The sequence below is a fragment of the Stenella coeruleoalba genome, assembly GCF_951394435.1.
Source record: "Stenella coeruleoalba genome assembly, chromosome: 16".
In the NCBI taxonomy this organism is placed as follows: domain Eukaryota; kingdom Metazoa; phylum Chordata; class Mammalia; order Artiodactyla; family Delphinidae; genus Stenella; species Stenella coeruleoalba.
Window position 1 is genome coordinate 64326460 of NC_137162.1, and position 19926 is coordinate 64346385.

General features: G+C 36.8%; 1 protein-coding gene across 14 annotated transcripts in view; it reads left to right on the forward strand.

Moving 5' to 3' along the window:
* Positions 1–19926, forward strand: part of CTNNA3 (catenin alpha 3) — a 1677393-nt gene that overhangs the window by 338043 nt on the left and 1319424 nt on the right. The window contains exon 1 of one of the 14 annotated variants that reach the window (XM_079899782.1): positions 3391–3440. The exons of the other annotated variants lie outside the window; for them this stretch is intronic. Within the exon in view, the coding sequence (XP_079755908.1) occupies positions 3435–3440 (6 nt within the window). The 5' untranslated portion in view covers positions 3391–3434. Of the gene's footprint in view, positions 1–3390; positions 3441–19926 lie in introns of those variants that run through there. 14 annotated transcript variants of the gene reach the window in all.

Below are 19926 nucleotides of genomic sequence, written 5' to 3' on the forward strand. Positions count from 1 at the left end.
GATTTTACTGTGATTGCGCCCCTTCTACCATCTCATTGTGGTTTCTCCTTTGTCTTTGGATGTGGGGTATCTTTTGGTGAGTTCCAGTGTCTTCCTATCGATGATTGTGAGCAGCTAGTTGTGATTCTGGTGTTCTCCTAAGAGGGAGTGAGAGCACGTCCTTCTATTCTGCCATCTTGGTTCCTCTTCTGAGATCTTGTTCATAATTCTTTTGGATATGTACTCAGAATTGGGATTGCTGGATCATATGGTAATTCTATTTTTAATTTTGTGAGGAACCTCCATATTGTTTTCCATAGTGGCTGTACCAATTTACATTCCTACCAACAGTGCACAAGGGTTCCTTCTTCTCCACATCCTTGCCAACACTTGATGTCTCTTTTGATGAGAGCCATTCTAACAGGTGTGAAGTGGTATCTCATTGTGGTTTTGATTTACATTTCCTGATGATTTGTAATGTTGATCATCTTTTCATGTACTTGTTGGACATTTGCATGTCTTCTTTGGAAACATGTCTATTTAAATACTCTGCCCATTTTTGAATTGGATTTTTTTCTTTTGAGTTGTGTACTCAAACACAATCTTATTATTTTGGATATTAACCCCTTATAAGATAGATGGTTTGCAATTTTCTCTTCCATTCCATAGGTTGCCTTTTCATTTTACTGATTGTTTCTTTGTTGTGCAGAAGCTTTTTAGTTTGATGTAGCCTCATTTGTTTATAATTGCTTTTGTTGCCCATGTTTTTGGTGTCATATCCAAAAAATCATTGCCAATACCAATGTCAAGGAGCATTTTTCCTCTGTTTTCTTCTAGGAGTTTAACAGTTTCAGGTCTTATGTTTAAGTCTAATCCATTTCAAGTTAATTTTTGTGAGTGGTGTAAGATAGGAGTACAGTTTCATTCTTTTGAATGTGAATAGTCTAACACCATTTATTGAAGATAATATCTTTTCCCCATTCAGTATTCTTGGCACACTTATCAAAAATTAGTTGATTGTAAATGTGTGGGTTTATTTTGGGGCTCTCAATTCTGTTCCATTGGTCTATATGTCCGTTTTTAGGCCAGTTCCATAGTTTATATATATAGTTTTGATTACTATAGTTTTGTAATAAAGTTTGAAATCAGGAAGTAAATTGCCTCCAACTTTGTTTTTCCTCAAGATTGCTTTGGCTACTTGAGTTCTTTTGAGGCTCCATATGAATTTTAGGATTGTTTTTTCTGTCTGTGAAAAATGCTGTTGGAATTTTGATATGGATTGCACTGAATCTGTAGATGACTTTGGATAGTATGGATATTTTAACAGTATTAATTCTTTCAGTCTGTGAGCACTTTCCATTTATTTGTATTCCATTTATTTGTATCCTCTTCAGTTTCTTTCATCAATGTTTTACAGTTTTTAGCATACAGATCTTTCACATCCTTGGTTACATTTATTCCTAAGTATTTTATTTTTGTTGCCATTTTGATGCCATTGTAAATGGGATTGATTCCTTTGTTTCTTTTTCACATAGTTTGTTGTTTTTGTATCCTGTAACTTTAACAGATTCGTAGGATTTCCCATATATGAGATCATATCATCTGCAAACAGATACAGCTTTACTTCTTCCTTTCTAATCTGGACACCTTTTATTTCTTTGATTGATTGATTGCTTAATTAATCTGGCTAGAACTTCCAGGACTATGTTGAATAGGAATATTGAGAGTAGGGTGGGCTTACTCCTGGAGTTCTTGGGGGGTAGGTCTGTTGCCTGGGACAGCAGGTAAGCAGGCCTGATGCTTGCGTACATGATCACCAGCCTGGTGCCTGGTCCACAGGGGTGGGCCTGGGGCCTGGATTCACCAGGATAGGCCGGGAATTTGAGTCTGCCATGATGGGCTTCGTACCTGTGTCTACATGGGTAGTTCTAGATTCTGGGTCCTCAGGCGCTAAACAGGTGTCAAGGGACCACTCTGACAATGTGGGGCAATTTGGCTTTGGGATGAGCCTGGAGCCTGGGTCCATGGGAGTAGGTGTATAACCTGAGGTCTCAGGAGCTGGCCTCAGGGCTTGGGCCGTGGGGGCTGGCCCGGTGCTGAGGAAGGATGGAAGTCTGGGTCCACGGGGTCTGGCCTGGAGTCTGTGTTCTCAGGGGCCAACTTGGTGCTGAGGTTGACTGGGAGGCCTGGATTATGGAAGCTGGCCTGGTGCTGGGGTGGGTTGAAAACGTGGATCTGCAGGAGTTGGTTTTGTGTGGGCCCTGGTTGGAAGTCTCTGTTTGCAGTGCCTGCCTGGAGCTTCAGTTCTTGGGGCCTGATCGGGAGCCTGGGGCCATAGGAGCCACTGAAGGCCTCAGGAGCTGGCCAGCCCTAGGATATGGTGGGAGTGTGGGTTTGTAGGAGCCCATTGGGAGCCAGGTGCTATAGGAGCTGTCTGGGCTGCTGGATCTGGCAGGTGCTGGGATCAGTTGGGGGCCTGGGTTCACAAGAATCCACTGGGATCCTGGTGCTGGGGACACCACCTGGGGTTTATGGAGCTGGCAGGCCCTGGGGTGAGCTGGGGGCCTGTGTTTGATGCTATTGTCAATAGAGTTGTTTTCTTAATTTCCTTTGTGGGTTGTTCATTGTTATGTACAGAAATATAACTGATTTTTGTATGTTGATTTTGTATCCTGTAACTTTTATGAATTTATTAATTCTAACAGGTTTTTTTTTTTCTAGAATCTTTAGGGTTTTCTGCATATAAGGTGTCATCTGCAAACAGATAATTTTACTTCTTCTTTTCTAATTTGGATGGCTTGGTGGCAATTTTTTAGAAAGATACACTTGCAGGCTGCCAACAGATCTTGGTACAGAACAATGCTGTACTGACATTTTCAGAATACTCTCAGGAGTGTAATGCTGCTACCTTTGGCCAGGAACAGTGTGATTAATTGGGTTAGCATTTTTGCTTTGTTATCATGTTATTTGAGATCTTTGGAGAATTAATGGATTGATAATGTAACTACTTATTGTTGTCACTATATATTGATCAAAATTAAGTTGACTTTATTTGCTGCTGTTTTTATCACAGTTCCTGTTCTGCAACAGATCACTCAGAACAATGTAATGATGACCTCTTTCTGATTGTATTCTTGTGATCAGCTGCACATAACCACATACATACACTACACACACTCACTGACACCCATGCCTACGTATATACTGACATACACATACCTATTCTAATTATCTTTCTTCATTTCTCTGTGCCTCATCTGTTGTCTCCCAGGCTCATCCTCCACGTTCATTTCCTTTTCCCCCCTCATTTATTCTGTTTTTTTCTTACACTCATACTGCCACTCCCATATATTTTCCTACAGATTTGGCAGAGCAGCTGAGGTTTATGAAGCAGTTTAGACTTCCCACAAACATTGAGCTAGGAGATGCTGTAAAATGCAATACTGCTTCACTTGATGATGGTGAGTGAATGGTATAAGCTTTTTATTTGGTAAATTTATGTACACAAGCATTCAAGGAAAGTTGTTACTGTGCATGCTTTTTTCAAACTAAGTCACTACGAAAGAAGTGAGAGATTTCATGGCTCTTGTGGCAGTCACAAGAAATAGACTGCATTAATCGTGCTGCATAAAAAGACAATAATAAGTAAAGGTTGAAACATTAAACTTTTAGAGATCAGTCATAATTGTAATGGTGCTGTGTGTCTTCAGACTTCTTCACAAAATGAAATAACATTCTTTCCATAGTCTCAATTATATTAGCATCTTTCAAAGATGTTGGAATTAAGGCAAAGAGATTAAAAGGAGTCAGTTCAGACCAAGAGTGGAAGTCAACTTTTTGAGAATAGAAATTCTCTTATGGTAAGAGAAAAAAGTTTTGAAGTAGAAATTTTTAGCTCCGGTCCTGGTTTTGCCTCTGCCTTTAAATAGCTGTGTCAACTTTGGCAAGTCTCTTAGGTCCTAGTGACTTACTTCCTAGCTCCCAATTTCCTTACTCTCAAATGAGGGGTTAGACTAATGGGTCTCTCTAAGTTAATTTTCAGTATTTAAATACCTCGATTCAATTCTATATTTTTTTCTTTCATCTGAACATTATGCTTAGCCCTCTTAACGGGCACGTTTAATTAATGAAGTCTTTCAGTACTCATTATGCATACCATTTAACTTTTAATGTAGGAAAAAAGTCTCAAAGATGTGATACTGTAATTTAGTCTCTTCTTGAGTGTTGAAAGGGTGATCCAGCAAGTACATAGGTCATACAAGGGGGGGAATGACAATTAAATGTCAGTGTAAGTTAGTTCATCAATTTCTGGTCATGGAAAACATGAATAATAGGAGTCTTATGAGAGTGCATGTGATAGGTTAGTAGACTCTCACAGGACCTTGGGAGTATGGGCCAGGTAATGTTGTTGTCCTCTCAGTAACACAAGTTACATGGATCTTTAGTGTAGTACCAGGCCATTAATATGACTCTCTTTCTTTTTTGTGTTAATTCCTAATTCCGCTGGTTGATTTTATACATATTTTAGCCTTTTTAATTCCAGAGTGATGAAATCTTACTTGCCTAACCAATTATTATTTCCATCCATTGGACAGAGCTTTATGTGCTGTGTTACCTAATGACCATTTTGAGATGCTCAGGAAATAGTCTGAAGTTTGGGGCTGTAGGTTGTGTACTATCTCTTAGAAAGAGATGGTAGGTAGAGTAGCACCCAATATCTAATACAGACTTACCTAGAATACTGTGTTTTAACTAGTGTAACTTTTCAAGGATAGTCTTCAAAATAAGCATAATGTTTTTCTTCATGAAATGACTGGCCTATGACTGAGTGGACCTCTACTGCTAGTGTTGTGGTTTATATTTTGGGACACTACACTCAGTTGTTGAAGTAAAACAAAAAAATTAACTAGTAGCATGTTATGTACAAGTCAGAGATTCAGGACTTAGAAAGCTTTTCATGTCAATTGTTTTAACTCAGCATGTGAAGATACGTTATGATTTTTAATCAGTATTAAATCAATTTGTGTATATTACTAGTATAATTTAGTCAATTAGATTTAGATATTAATTTCTGCTACCTGACAAGTCTATTTCCCTTACATTTCTATGAGAAAGATACTGAAGAGAGAAGTGAGAAGGTAGCAAGTCTAGATAGAAGACATCCACCAAACATTTTGCATTTATTAATTATTTAATCACAGAATAACTTTAAGGGATACTTCCTGATGAGGAAAACGAGGCCCATAGATAATAAGCAGTTTGTTTAAAGTCTTACAGCAAGTCAAGGATAAAGCCAGGGTTTGAATTCAGGTAGATTGTGTCCAGAACCTTCACAATGCTATACTTTCTCTTCTTAGTCTTTATATTTCTGCCTCTTCCCTCTTCCCTATACCCTGCCTTGGATCTTCTATAGGTTTTTCTCAATGCATACATAACATTTGTTTCCATTCTCATGTGCATTTTCATTAAAGTAGAAAGAATTGTTTCCTCTAGAACGCTCTTTCCAGGAAAGTCAGTTATAAGAATGGTTTCAATTTTACCTTGGATGGACCAGGACATAGAAGTCAGGCATTGCCTTGATCCTTGTGTGTTGTTTAGGATTCCAGCAGCAGAGGACTCCAGAGAAGTTCTGAGCCAAAGCTATCAAGGCAAGGGTCCTAGGTAGTGTGCTGGAAAGTGTGGGGTTGGGAGAACTGAAGGAGGAGCAAGAAGTCTTGGGGAGCTGTTAGCTTGTAAAATACCATCAGCATTGGCATGGTAAATCTTTCCTCTTTTTCTGGCCACATATTACTATTTTGTAAACTCCTTCAGTAAAACTTACCATCTCTTATTTCTGAGGTATGTGATGGAAGTTTTATTAATTAAGGACCCTTGATATTTTCTTTAGCTAGATTTCACCATTTAAAGATGTCAGGCAGGAAGTGCCTGTGATTTTTTTTCTGGTTTGTTTTTGGATTCGTACAGAGCTTTTCTTTAACAACCTATCTCATATCTTGCATCACCTTTTTGGAGTATTTGTTCAAGCTTTTAGGGGTTTATTGTGACATATTACTTAAAAGACATTTTGTATCAGCAGTGTCTCTCACTATATACACTCTAATCTGTGATGTGAAGGGATTACCATCATCCTTTCCTCAACCTCTATTTTCATTAGCTCTTAAAATTTTTTTGACATACAGGAAGCTGTACACAATTAGTGCCTACAACCTGAGTTTGGAGATAAGTGCAGGCATAACTTTTTTTTTTAACTTTTTATTTTATATTGGAGTATAGCCGATTAACAATGTCGTGGCAGTTTCAGGTACACAGCAAAGCAACTCAGCCATACATATACATGTATTCATAATTTGTTTTCTTGAGTTTCTCTTTATTTGCACTTCACAGATACTACATTTTTTAAAAAACAAATTGAACGCTTCTGGCAACCCAGCATTATTAGATGATAATTTGCATTTTTAGCAATAAAGCATTTTATTTTATTTTTTAAATTTTGTTTATTTATTTCTTTATTTTTGTCTGTGTTGGGTCTTTGTTTCTGTGTGAGGGCTTCCTCTAGTTGCATTGAGCGGGGGCCACTCTTCATCGCGGTGTGCGGACCTCTCACTATCGTGGCCTCTCTTGTTGTGGAGCACAGGCTCCGGAAGCGCAGGCTCAGTAGTTGTGGCTCACGGGCCTAGTTGCTCCGCGGCATGTGGGATCTTCCCAGACCAGGGCTCGAACCCGTGTCCCCTGCATTAGCAGGCAGATTCTCAACCACTGCGCCACCAGGGAAGCACAATAAAGCATTTTAAAATTAAGTTATGCACACAACATTGTAAATCAACTATATTCCAATAAAAATTAATTAAAAAAACAAAAAATCGAATTAAGGTATGTATATTTTTAGATATAATGCTGTTGCACACTTAATAGACTATAGTATAGTGTAAATGTAACTTTTATATGCACTGGGAAACCCCCAAATTTGTGTAACTTGCCTTATTGTGATATTTGCTTTATTGTAGTGGTCTAGAACCAAACCCACAGTATCTCTGAGGTATGCCTGTATATACTTGTGAAACTAATACCGTAATCTATGCCGTAAACTTATCCATCACCTCCAAAAATTTCCTCCCTCTTTCTTATTTATTGTTATTCTTATAATTTTTTAGTGATATAAACACTTAATACAAGATTTAGTGATATAAACACTTAATACAAGATTTCCCCTGTTAGCAAATTTTTACGTGTACAATACAGTATTGTTAATTCTGGGTACTGTGTTGTCAGTAGATCTCTAGGACTTATTTATCGTGTGTAATTGGAACTTTGTACCCTTCGCTTAAAACCTCCCTGTTTCCCCTTCCTTCAAGCCCCTGGCAATCAATATTCCACTCCTGGCTTTTATGAATTGACTATTTTAAATTCATTGTGTAAGTGGTATCATGTAGTGTTTGTCCTTCTGTGTCTGACTTATTTCCCTTAGCATAATATCCTCCAGGTTCATCCATATTGTCACAGATAACGGGATTTCATTCATTTTTAAGGCTGAATAATATTCCATGGTATGTATATACCACACTTTCTTTATCCATTCATCCCTTAATGGACATTTAGGTTGCTTTCATGTCTTGGCTATTGTGAATAATACTGCAGTGAACCCAGGGTGCAAATATATCTTTGAGATCCTACTTTCAGTTCCATTGGCTATATTTCCAGAAGTGAGATTGCTATATCATAATGGTAGTTCTAGTTTTAGTTTTCTGAGGAACCTCCATTTTGTCTTCCATAGGGGTTGTATCAATTTACATTCCCACCAACAGTGCACAAGGGTTCCTATTTCTCCCCATCCTCGCCAATGCTTTATTTTTTCTTTTTCATCATAGCTGTTCTAACCAGTGTGAGGTAATATCTCATTGAGGTTTGCATTTCCCTGATGATTAGTGATGTTGAGCACCATTTCAGTGCTTGTTGGTCATTTGTCTTCTTTGGAAAAACGTCTCTTCAGTTTCTCTGCCCATCTTTAAATTGGATTGTTGTTTTGCTGTTGATTGTATGAGTTATTTATATATTTTGGATATTAATCCTTATCAGATATGAGATTTAAAAGTATTTCTCCTATCCCATAGACATCTGTTTTATTTTCTGTAAGGTTTCTTTGCTGTACAGAAGCTTTTCAGTTTGATATAGTCCCACTTGTTTATTTTTGTGTTTTTTGCCTTTGTTTTTGGTATCAAATCCAAAAAAATCATTGTCACTACTGTCGAGGAGCTACTTACTCTCTGTTTCCTTCTAAGAGTTTTGTGGTTTCAGGTCTTACGTTCAAGTTTTTAATGCATTTTGAGTGACTTTTGTGTATGATATAAGATAGTAGTACAGTTTCATTCTTTTGCATGTGGCTGTCTAGTTTTCCTAGCACCATTTATTAAACAGACTGTCTTTTTTCCATTGTGTATTTTTGGCTCCTTTGTGGTAAATTAATTGACCGTATATGTGTGGGTGTATTTCTGAACTTTTTATTCTATTCCATTGATCTATGTGTCTGTTTTTATGCCAATACCATACTGTTTGATTACTATATCTTTGTAATACAGTTTGATATCAGGAAGTGTGATGCCTCTAGCTTTATTCTTCTTTCTCAAGAGTGCTTTGGCTATTCAGGGTCTTCTGTAGTTCCCTACAAATTTTAGGAATATTTGTTCTATTTTTGTGAAAAATGCAGTAGAAATTTCGATAGGGATTGCATCGAATATGTAGATTTCTTTGGGTAATATGGACATTTAAACAATATTAATTCTTCCAATTCATGATCATGGAATATCTTTTCATTTATTTGAGGCTTCTTTAATTTCACTCATCAATGTCTTATAGTTTACAGCATACAGACACTTTACATTCTTGGTTAAATTTATTCCTAGGTATTTTATTCTTTTTGAAGCAATTGTAATTTGGACTGTTTTCTTAATTTCTCTGATAGTTCATTATTAGTGTGCAGAAATGCAGCAGACTTTTGTATATTGATTTTTTTGTATCTGGTAACTTTACTGATTTCAGTTATTAGTTTTAACAGTTATTTTTGGTGGAGTCTTTAGGGTTTTCTCTATATGATATTATGTCATCTGCAAATAGAAACAGTTTTGGTTCTTCCTTTTTGATTTGGATGCTTTTTATTTCTTTTTCTTGCCTAATTGCTCTTGCTAGTACTTCCATTACTATGTTTAGTAGATATGGTTAGAATAGGCATCCTTGTCTTTTTCCTGATATTAGAGGAAAAGCTTTTAACTTTTTCATTGATTATGATGAATTAGCTGTGGGCCTGTTTTATACAGTCTTATTTTGTTGAAGTATGTTTCTTCTATACCTGTATTGTTGAGAGTTATTTTTTCTTACTATGAATGGATGGTGAATTTTATCGGATGCTCTTTCTGCATCTATTGAGATGATCATATGATTTTTATCCTTCATTTTATTAATATGGTGCATCACATTGATTAATTTGTGAATGTTGAACTATCCTTGCACCCCTGGGATAAATTCCACTTGATCGTGGTATATAATCCTTTTAATTTACTATTGAATTTGGTTTGCTGATATTTTGTTGAGATTTTTGTATCTATGTTCATCAGGGATATTGGCCTGTAATTTTCTTTTCTTGCATTGTCCTTGTCTGGTTTGGTATCACTGTAATGCTGGCCTTGTTAAATATGTTTGGAAGAGCTTTAAAAGGATTGGCATTACTTCTCCTTTTAAAGTTTGGTAGAATTCATCAATAAAGCTATCTGTCCTGGACTTTTGTTTGTTGGAAGGTTTTTGATTACTGATTTAATCTTCTTACTAGTAATTGATCTCTTCAGATTTTCTATTTCTTCATGATTCAGTCTTGGTAGGTTGTATGTTTCTGAAAATTTATCCATTTCTTCTAGGTTGGCCAACAGTTGTAATGTAACTGTTCATAGTATGGTCCTTTAGTTGATAATATGGTCCTTATGGTCCTTTGTATTTCCATGGTACCAGTTGGAATGTCTCCTTGTTCATTTATAATTTTATTTATTTGCATACTCTCTCTCTCATTTTTTTTCATTTGTTTAGCTAAAGGTTTGTCTTGTTTATCTTTTTAAAAAGCCAGCTCTTACTTCATTTTCTTTTCTATTGTCCTTTTAGACTCTATGTAATTTGTCCAGTTTGAATTTGTTTTTCTCTTCCTTCTATTAACTTTGGGTTAGTTTGTTCTTTTTCTTGTTCCTGGAGGTGTAAAATTAGGTTTATTTAATATCTTTTCTTTTTCCTTAGTACAGGTGTTTATTGCTATAAACTTTCTTCTTAGAGCTACTTTTGTTGTATCCCATACATTTTAGGAATATTGTGTTTCTGTTTTCATTTGTCTGAAGATGTTTTTTGATTTTCCTTTTGATTTCTTCTTTGACCCATTGGTGGTCAGGAGTATGTTGTTTAATTTCCATATATTTCTGAATTTTCTAGTTTTCTCCTTGTAATTGATTTCTGGTTTCATACCATCATGATCGGAAAAGGTGCTTGATATTATTTCAGTCTTCTTAAATTTATTAAGACTTATTTTGTGACGTAACATATGATCAAACCTGGATGATGTTCCATGTGCACGTGAGAAGAATGTGTATTCTGCTTCTTTGGATGGAATGTTCTGTAAATATCTGTCACATCCATCTGGGATATGTAGTTTAAATCTAATGTTTCCTTATTGATTTTCTGTCTGGATGATTAATTCATTGTTGAAACTAAGAAGTAAAGTCCCCTACTATTATTGTACTGTATATTTATTTCTTCAGATCTGATAATATTTGCTTTATATAATTAAGCACTCCTATTTAGGTGCATAAATATTTGCAAATGTTATAGTCTCTTGTTTGATTTCCCTCTTTATCATTATATAATGACCTCTTTGTCTCTTAATGCAGTCTTTGGCTTTTGGTTCCTTTTGAATGGAATATCTTTTTTCCACTCCTTAATTTTCAGTCTGTATGTATACTTAAAGGTGATGTGAGTATCCTGTTGTCATCATATAGTTGGATATTGATTTTTTTTATCCATTCAGCCACTCTGTCCTTTGATTAGAGAATTTAGTCCCTTTACACTTAAAGTAATTGTTAATAGGTATTGACTTTCTATTTCCATTTTGTTAATTGTTTTGTGGCTGTTTTGTGATTCCTTTGTTCCTTTATTCTTCTCTTGCTCTCTTCCTTTATGGTTTGATGACTTTTTTTAGTGGCATGCTTAGATTCCTTTCTCTTTATCTTTTTACATCTACTGTAGCTTTCTGTTTTGTGGTTACTGCAAAGCTTACAGAAATTACCTTGCTGTTTATTTTAAGCTCTTAACAACTTAACTTTGAATGCATTTTAAAGCTATACATTCTTATACTCCCTCCTGATATTTTATGGTTTTTATGTCACAATTTATATCTTTTTACATTGTGTATTTATTAAGAAATCATAGTTATAGTTATTTTTATGTTTTTGTTTTTAACTTTCATTGTAGAGTTATAAGTAGTTTACCATTACAATATTAGGTTATTTTGAATTAACTGCATGTTTACCTTTACCAGTGAGTTTTAAATGTTTATATGTTTTTCTGTTACTAATTCATGTCCTTTTGTTTTGCTTGAAGAACTTCCTTTAACATTTTTCGTAAGGCAGTCTAGTGGTGATGAACTCCCTCAGATTTTGCTTGTCTGGAAAACTCTTTATCTCTCCTTTAATTCTGAAAGACAGCTTTGCCAGTTAGAGAATTCTTGATTGGTTGTTTTCTTCCTTCAGCACTTTGAACATATCATTCCACTCCCTTCTGGTTTGCAAAGTTTCTGCTGAGATATATGCTGATAGTCTTACAGCAGTTCCTTTATATGTAACAAGTTATTTTTCTATTCCTGGCTTTAAGATTTTGTCCATGTCTTTAATTTTTGACAGTGTAATTGTAGTGTGTCTAGGTTTGGGTGTCTTGGATTCATCTTATTTGTAAGTCCATGGGCTACCTAGATCTGGATGTCTGTTTCTTTCCCCAGGTTAGGGAATCTTTCAGCCATTATTTCTTTGAATAAGCTTTCTACCCCCCTATCTCTCTCTTCTACATCTGAGACCCTTATAATGCAAATATTGGTGTGCTCTATGGTGTCCTGTAAGTACTTTCAGCTCTCTTCACTCTTTTACAATTCTTTGTTCTTTTTGCTCCTATGATTGGATGAATTCCACTGCTCTGTCTTTGAGTTTGTTGATCCTTTCTTCTGCTTGATCTAGCCTGCTGTTGAACTCCTCTATTGAAATTTTCACTTCAGTTATTGTAGTATTCCCCTTGGTTATTTCTGTTTGGCACTTTAAATATTTTCTTTGTTGAAATTCTTACTTTATTCATACATTATTCTTCTGACCTTGGTAATCGTCTTTATGAAATTCTCACTTTATTCATACATTTCTGAACTTGGTAATCATTATTATGAACTCTTCAAATAAATAACTTATCTCTGTTTCATTGAGATCTGTTTCTGGAGTTTTATCATGTTCTTTCATTTGGAACATATTCCCTTGCTTTTTCATTTTTCTGACTATCTGTGTTGGTTTCTGTGCATTAAATAAAGCAACCAGTCTTGACAGAGTGGTCTCATATAGCAGATGAACCTTGTCAATCAGCCTGACCTGTGCCCCTGGTTGTCTTTCAAACATTTTAATTGTCCAAATCACCTTCTTTGTTCTAAGTGGCTTCCAGTGGTTGAGGGTGTGCCAAGACCCATCAGTGTCCCAAAGGGGAGGGTTGCAGTCATTACATAGATGCATGTTGATTGGAAACTGGACCCTCAGACATCAAGCTGCAAAAGTATGTAGTTTGGCCCCTTCCAGGGAGAAACTGGGAGATGAGTGTTTTTGTCCACTCCCTCTGTGTTTAGCCCAGGAATATAGACATGGAAGGGGTGCTCCTGCACTCATCAATAACTGCTTCTTTGTTTGCCTCTGTCTTGTGGAACTTGAGTGCAGCTTCCATTGATTACCAGAACCAGGCTATTCAGGGGCTCATTACTTGCATGATGCTGCAAAAACTGGGGTGCAGATGTGTGTACAGGCTCCTTCCAGAGAGATACTGTCAACTTAGGACAGGCAGGATGGAGAAGGCAGAGGAGGTGTCCACAAACTTTACTGCTCTCTGGGGAGGATTGCAGTCAGTGCCCAGATGTGTGCTAACTTAGAGGCCTGACCCTCAGGTAGCAGCTTTTAATGTATACAAGGAGACCTCATTCAGGAAAACACTGGGAGATGGGTGTTTTTTCTCTGCTTCTTCTGTCTTGAGCCATGGGGTGACAGCTGCAGTGAGTGTTCATGTTCATTAACAACTGTTTTTTGCTTTCTATAGTATTGTGGGGCTTGTTGAGCAAGCCCTGTTGGCTTTCAGAGCTGTATGTTTTGGGGGCCTTATCCCTCTGTTGGGAGTCTTAAAGGTTGGAGTACTAGATGTGTGTTTCAAATCTTTCACTCCTCAGGAAGAAGCTGGGAGTTGAGGATCCTTTTGCGACTGTAGAGCACTGTGCTGGAGCTGGGGTTTATGGCAAGAGTGTGGCTCACCCTTTCCTACTAGTTTCTATGTGGGCATTTTCTTGTTTGCCAATTGTGTAGGAGTTGCTCAGCTAGTTTCTGGATTTCTTTCAGACAGAGTTGCTTTGTGTGTAGCTGTTCATTTGGTCTGTTCATGGGAAAAGGGGAGTTCAGGAGCCTCCTATGTCACCATCTTTAAAGACTGCTACTTGCCCAATTTTTAATCATGTTATTATTTTTTGATATTGAGTTGTAGTAGTTTCTTATATATTTTAAAGATTAACCTCTTATCAGATATATTGTATGCAAAATTTTCTCCCATTACGTAAGTTGCCTTTTCATTTGCTGTGCAGTAGCTGTTTAATTTAATGTAATCCCACTTGTCTATTTTTGCTTTTGTTGCTTGTGTTTTTGGTGTCATATCCTGAAATTATTGCCAAGGCCAATGTTCAGAAGGTTTTCCTTTATGTTTTGTTTTAGGAGTTTTATGGTGTCATGTCTTCCATTTAAGAGTCTAATTCATTTTGAGTTGATTTTTATGAATGACGTGGGATACGGATCTAGTTTCATTCTTTTGCTTGTGGATATCCAGTTTTCCCAACACCATTTATTGAAGAGATTCTATTTTCCCTATTGTGTATTCTTGTCATTCTTCTGAAAGATCAGTTGTCTGTATATGCATGAGTTTATTTCTGGGCTCTTAATTCTGTTCCATTGGTCTATGTGTGTGTTTTATGTCAGTATCGTACATTTTGATTACTGTTATTAGCTTTTTCTTATCAGTAGTTTTACAAATTCCAGTTCTTCTTATCCTAAAAAAAAGCCACCACCTTCCCTGCCCCCTAAGCTCCTTTAACTATATATTTTTCTAATCCTGATCGTTAAGCTTTTTAAAAGAGAAAGTCATACATCTGAAACTCTTTTGGCAAATTTCACCAAAGACTTCCTAATTGTCAAGTTCCTTTTCAGATCTTGTTTATTCAACATATCCAATGGACCACTCTCTCCTCAGACCTTTGTTTTGGGTGTGAGATGCCATGATATAGTTTTTTGCATAGTTTTCATTCTATTTTCATTTCCTTTGCCCATTTTTCATTCTGAGCTCAATCATGTAATAGTGTCCCCTGGTATCTATCATGATCTATCTATCATGACTACTCAATCAGATAGTCACCAGGTCCTGTAGGGTCTACTCTCTAACCTTTCCCAAATTAATCTACTTCCCTCTACTTCAACATCTACCACTTTAGTGCAGGTTCTTCTCTCTACCCCCACCAACTTTTTTTTTTTTTTTACTGTAATGGTACCTGAACTGGTCTTCCCAATTTCTATCTTGCCTCCCTCCAATCTAGTTTTTTTAAAACAACTAGAAAAGTGATATTCTAAAAAAGAAAACACCACTCTTCAACTCCCTGATTTAAATTCTCCAATGACTCTCTGACTTTTAGCATAGCTCTTAGCATAAGGTACACAGTCCTTTTTTATGTGTCCCCTAAATACCTATTCACACTTTTTCTCTTTATTTTTCACCTTTTACTTTAAGGTTTCACATTATCTTTTGCCTTTATGACTTTGTGTGTGAAGCTTCTTTCTTATACCTCCCCCTCTTCCCTTATCTCCACTCCTTTTGCTTGGTTAAGTCTACTCCTCCTTTAGGACCCAGTTCTGGGATATCGCCTCCTGGAAGCTTTGTCTGATCAGACTCTAAAGTATACTACCTAGCATGTACTTCTATGAAATGCTAATCACTGTAATTATCTGCTTATTTTTTGTTTCCATTTGAAGGCAGATAATATTTTTCCTTTGGCTTTGAGTCACTAGCAGCTAGCATAATGTTGGGCACAGAGCAGATGCCAAATAAGGATTGTGTGAGATTGGTTTGCTGACCCTTACAAAGCCTTGAAAGATATATTCTTTTCTATTTGGCAGAGCATTAACAAAAGTACTTGTAAATACTTAAATAAATTTCCTTTATGTTAGAGAAAGCCAAGAGGTAGATTTGTTAGAAATAGTTGAGAGAAACATTTATACTAATTAGACAATATTCAATGCAGTGCTGTTCTAATTTCTTGAAAAAGTCAGTTTGAAATGATTATTTGCTGACTGTCTGGGATGCTTTCTTATTTAATTTGTCAGTTTTGTGAAAGATGAAGCACTGATGGGAAAGTGTGTGGCAAAATGGTCTATAATTAAAACACATGTGATAGCTAGAGCAGTGTAGATGAAGGGATGAGACCAGTGAGGACTGCTGAGACTTGAAATTCAGATACATTCTGAATAAATGGATACAAGGATTATGCAATAGAAGTAGATCCAGATAAGGGCACAGTGACATCAGTGAGATCTAGAAGTCAATGTTGTAGATACAGACACTTAATTTAACCTACTTCTACAGTATACATGTTCACATCTCAAGTATCAAGCCAATGCCAATGATAAGAGATTAGCATAGAGCTAAGAACTAGGATGAAGCTACAGCAGTTCATTTGACTGTCTAACCAAAAGCAAGAGTAAGCTCCCAATCATACATGATATTAAACAAATCAAGAAATCTGGTTTATAGCGGAAAAAGGAATTGAATAAGTCAGTAGGCTGTAGCTTGTGGGTGAATGGAGTTTAGATTATGGCACTTAAGAAGAGGGCCCTGGTATGAGCAGAAATCCTAGGAGGATTCAGTGACAAATTATATCTTCAGCTCAGTGGATGCAGCATGGGAACAAGGTAGGGACTTAAATGTCTACATAGGGGAAAGGTAGGTGATTATAAAATGAATAGTAGTAGCCATCTCTAACATTTATTTAATACCTACAATATACCCGGTATTGTGTTAAGCCCCAGGGTACAAGCCAAGGGAGGTTTTATGAATGAAAAAATAACTTTATTATTGAAATCCAGATATTTGGTTAAATAGTAAATAACCATTCCTGAGAAACCATTATTGTCACGGAAATTATAAAATATTATTAATCTATAACTTCCTCAAATAAATGCTTTGGAGTTTTGTCAGATTTGGAGTATGTTCACAGTAGTATGTTAGGCATGCATGCCAGATATCTACCATTTGCCCCTCCAGATATAACCTTCGTTCTCCAACCTACTTTATTCCCTGGGAAGCTGTCCCAAATGGATAGAATGATCAGGTTCTCTTGCTTTCTGGCTTCTGATTGAGTTTAGTCACTTGGGAGCCTATGTTGAAAACTGGGGGAAGTGAATAAATGAAATTGAGTTATAATTGTCTTATTTCTTGTTGTGAGGTTTCTAGGGTAGTCTGGATTTCTTTACCAAAGGTCATTGATCCTTTCAAAGTGGCTCTCTCTTTATGACTTTCTCTGGTTTCCAGTTGCTGTTCCATTTTCTTGCCTCTTTGGTCCTAGGGGTGACGTTCTCAATTGTTATTGGCCCATGGTTAATGCATTATACTTTGTGTCAGTAGTTTTCAAACTTTGGTGTACGTTAGAGTCAACTGGGGGAGTTGTCAAGGCAAATTGCTGAGCCCCATCCCCAGAATTTCTGATATAGTAGGTCTGGGCTAAGGCCCCAAATTTGCATTTCTAACAAGTGCCTAGGTGATGATGCTACTGGTCCAGAGACCACACTTAGAGAACCAATGCCTTATAGTTTCCTTGTACCTTGCCCACAGCTTTATTAAATTGTCCCTTTATTAAATACTTTTTCTGTTGTTCTAATTTGGGTGTGTCATCTGTTTACTGATGAGATCCTGATACTCTTTCTTACTATATCATAACTGGCCCCAGAAAAGAGAACTCAAAGTAGAATTTTGGAATTAGTTTTATTGTACATTTAAGAAGTGTAGAGGAGGAAAATGCAAATGGGTAATTCACAGAATGTGGTGGCATTATAATTATTCAAATTATTACATGGGATGAAGTATAGATGGAAGATAGAGTATTGGGAGATCAAGTGACTGATACTTAGTTATATGGCAGTGATAATAGACTTAAAGATTGTGGAGTCCTCTGGCTGCTTCTTATGATTCCAAGGAGGGTAAATAGGTAAAAGGAATAATTAAAAACTGTGAACATACAATTAAGGACTTGTGTAGATATGTAACAAGCCATCCATTGCAGAATTGCAATGAAGGAGACTCTCATCTCTTGTAGTTTTAGGGCAGATATGACTGAGTAACTTTATTCTTAAACCTAACTACCACCCACCTCTCTACTAAGAGATCTAGCCCTTCAGTACATAAAAGTCTTTTACTTACCTAGCAAACTAATGCTGATTAACCTTCGAACCCACCTTTGCCATCTGTTATTGACTCAATGTAGCCTAGGTGGGGAGATGCAAGACCTACCCCGAGAGGAATAGTTTATACACTGAAAGAGTTCAAAACGTCAGCAATCTGTATTGGCATATGTGGGGAGTAAATGCTAAGGTCTATCAGATTAAATTCATTGACATTGGTGTACTCACGTGGAATTTGGAATTTAATAATATATTGGCTTGGGCACTTGGAAGAGGGCTTAATAATCTATGAAGTATATTAATTGAAGCCTGAACTCAGTGATGACCTATAGTTAATGAGGTAGAAATGTTTGAGATTACCTGGCATACTGTAGAAGAAGGAGTTCAATGGTTTAGGGAAGTGAAAATCCTGGAATGGATGAGACAACTTCTAACCATACTCCCTAGGAAGGCCAGATGATGCTCTTTTGTTAAAGCACTAAAATGCATTGGTAAGGGGGATGACAGTATCTTTGAATAACTCTGTGGTTGCTGTCTTCTGTAGGAAGGAGATGATATTGGGTTATACTATAATAGAATTGGGTTCTCTGATCCTAATAGGATTGATGGGGCTCTTAGAATGATATAGATCAGCTGGTGGCCCTTAATCATTATAAGCAAGATGTCTGAAACTACCACAAGAAGCCACAGGGATGGGTCTTGACTTATAGATATCTCTGGGAGTGGTTCTTAAACCTTACTGTGTATCAGACTCACGGTGGGCTAGTTGACCCCATCCCAGAATTTGTAATAAGTCTGAAGTGGGATTTGAACATTTTTAATTCTAATTGAAATTCTAATCAGTTAATGTTGATGCTGATGGTCTGGAGATCCCACTTTGAGAACCACTATTCTGTAGCAACAGCTAATTGGTTATGCAGTTCTAAGGATAAAATACATGTGCATCCTTCCAATGTACTACCTGACACGTATAGGCAGAAAAATCCTGCCTTGTGGCAGGTCTTGTGGGAAGAAATGGTAATATTAGTGTTTTGGATATATGCCAATTCACATCCCAGAACCTCTCTGATGAGGGAGAGGCCTGGCCCCTTTGTAAAAGGACCTTGAAGTGTAACTATGGATGTATGTTATACATTTTTATCCAAGCTATCTCTAAACATATTCTCTGATATATTAATAGAGGAGAAAAAAGCATGGACCTGATTTATGGATGGTTATTTATGGTTGACTGAGACCAGCTGTAAATAGATAGGTACTACACTACAACCCCACGCAGGGATGACCCCCTGAAAGCTAGTGGGAATAGGAAATCTTCACAATGTACAGAACCCTTCAATCTTCTGTCAGGGTGACTGTATACTGGAGACAGGGAAGTACTCAGACCCCCTGAGTTATTGGATTCTAGATCAAAACTTATACTGATCCCCAGAGACCTTAAATGCCATCATACTAGTATACCAGTCAGAGTAGAGATCTATGGAGGTCTTGAGATAACAGATAATGTTCTGAGTACAAGAGCAGTTCCCTATCCCTCAATGTATAATGGGAGTAGATATAATTAGTACTTGGCAGAATCGACACATTGGTCTTCTCAGATATGGAATGAAGGCTATTATGATTAAAAAGGGCCAAATAGAAGCTCCTGGAATGGCATCCCCCACCTACCCAAGATAGAAAACCAAAAGTAACTCCACCTTCCTGAGGGAATTTCAGAGATTAGTACCACCATAAAAGACTAAAATAAAATTATTCATGTTTAATGTGACTGTTTGGCAGCTGCCAAAGTCGTATGGGTCATGGAGTATGAGAGTATAGTTTTGTACACTTGCTCAGGTGGTGATGCTAATTGCACATGTAGCTCCAATTGTGGTATCTTTATGGGAGTAAACTAGCACAACCCCCTGGAAGTGTTATATTTTCCATTTCCATTGGTAAGGAAAACTTCGAAGTCATTAACATTTATATGGCAGGGACAACAGTATATCTTTACAGTTTTACCATAAGTAATATTCAACTGATCACTGTCACACATAATCCAGAGGGATTTTGGTTTCCTTTATATCCAATAGAACATAAAGTATGTATATTATATTGACAGTATTATGTTAATTTAAGCTAATGAGCAGGAAGTAGCAGGTATCCTAGTCACCTTAGTAACACACATGCATGTCAGAATATGGGAGAAAAACAAGTCAGGCTGTTTCTTCTA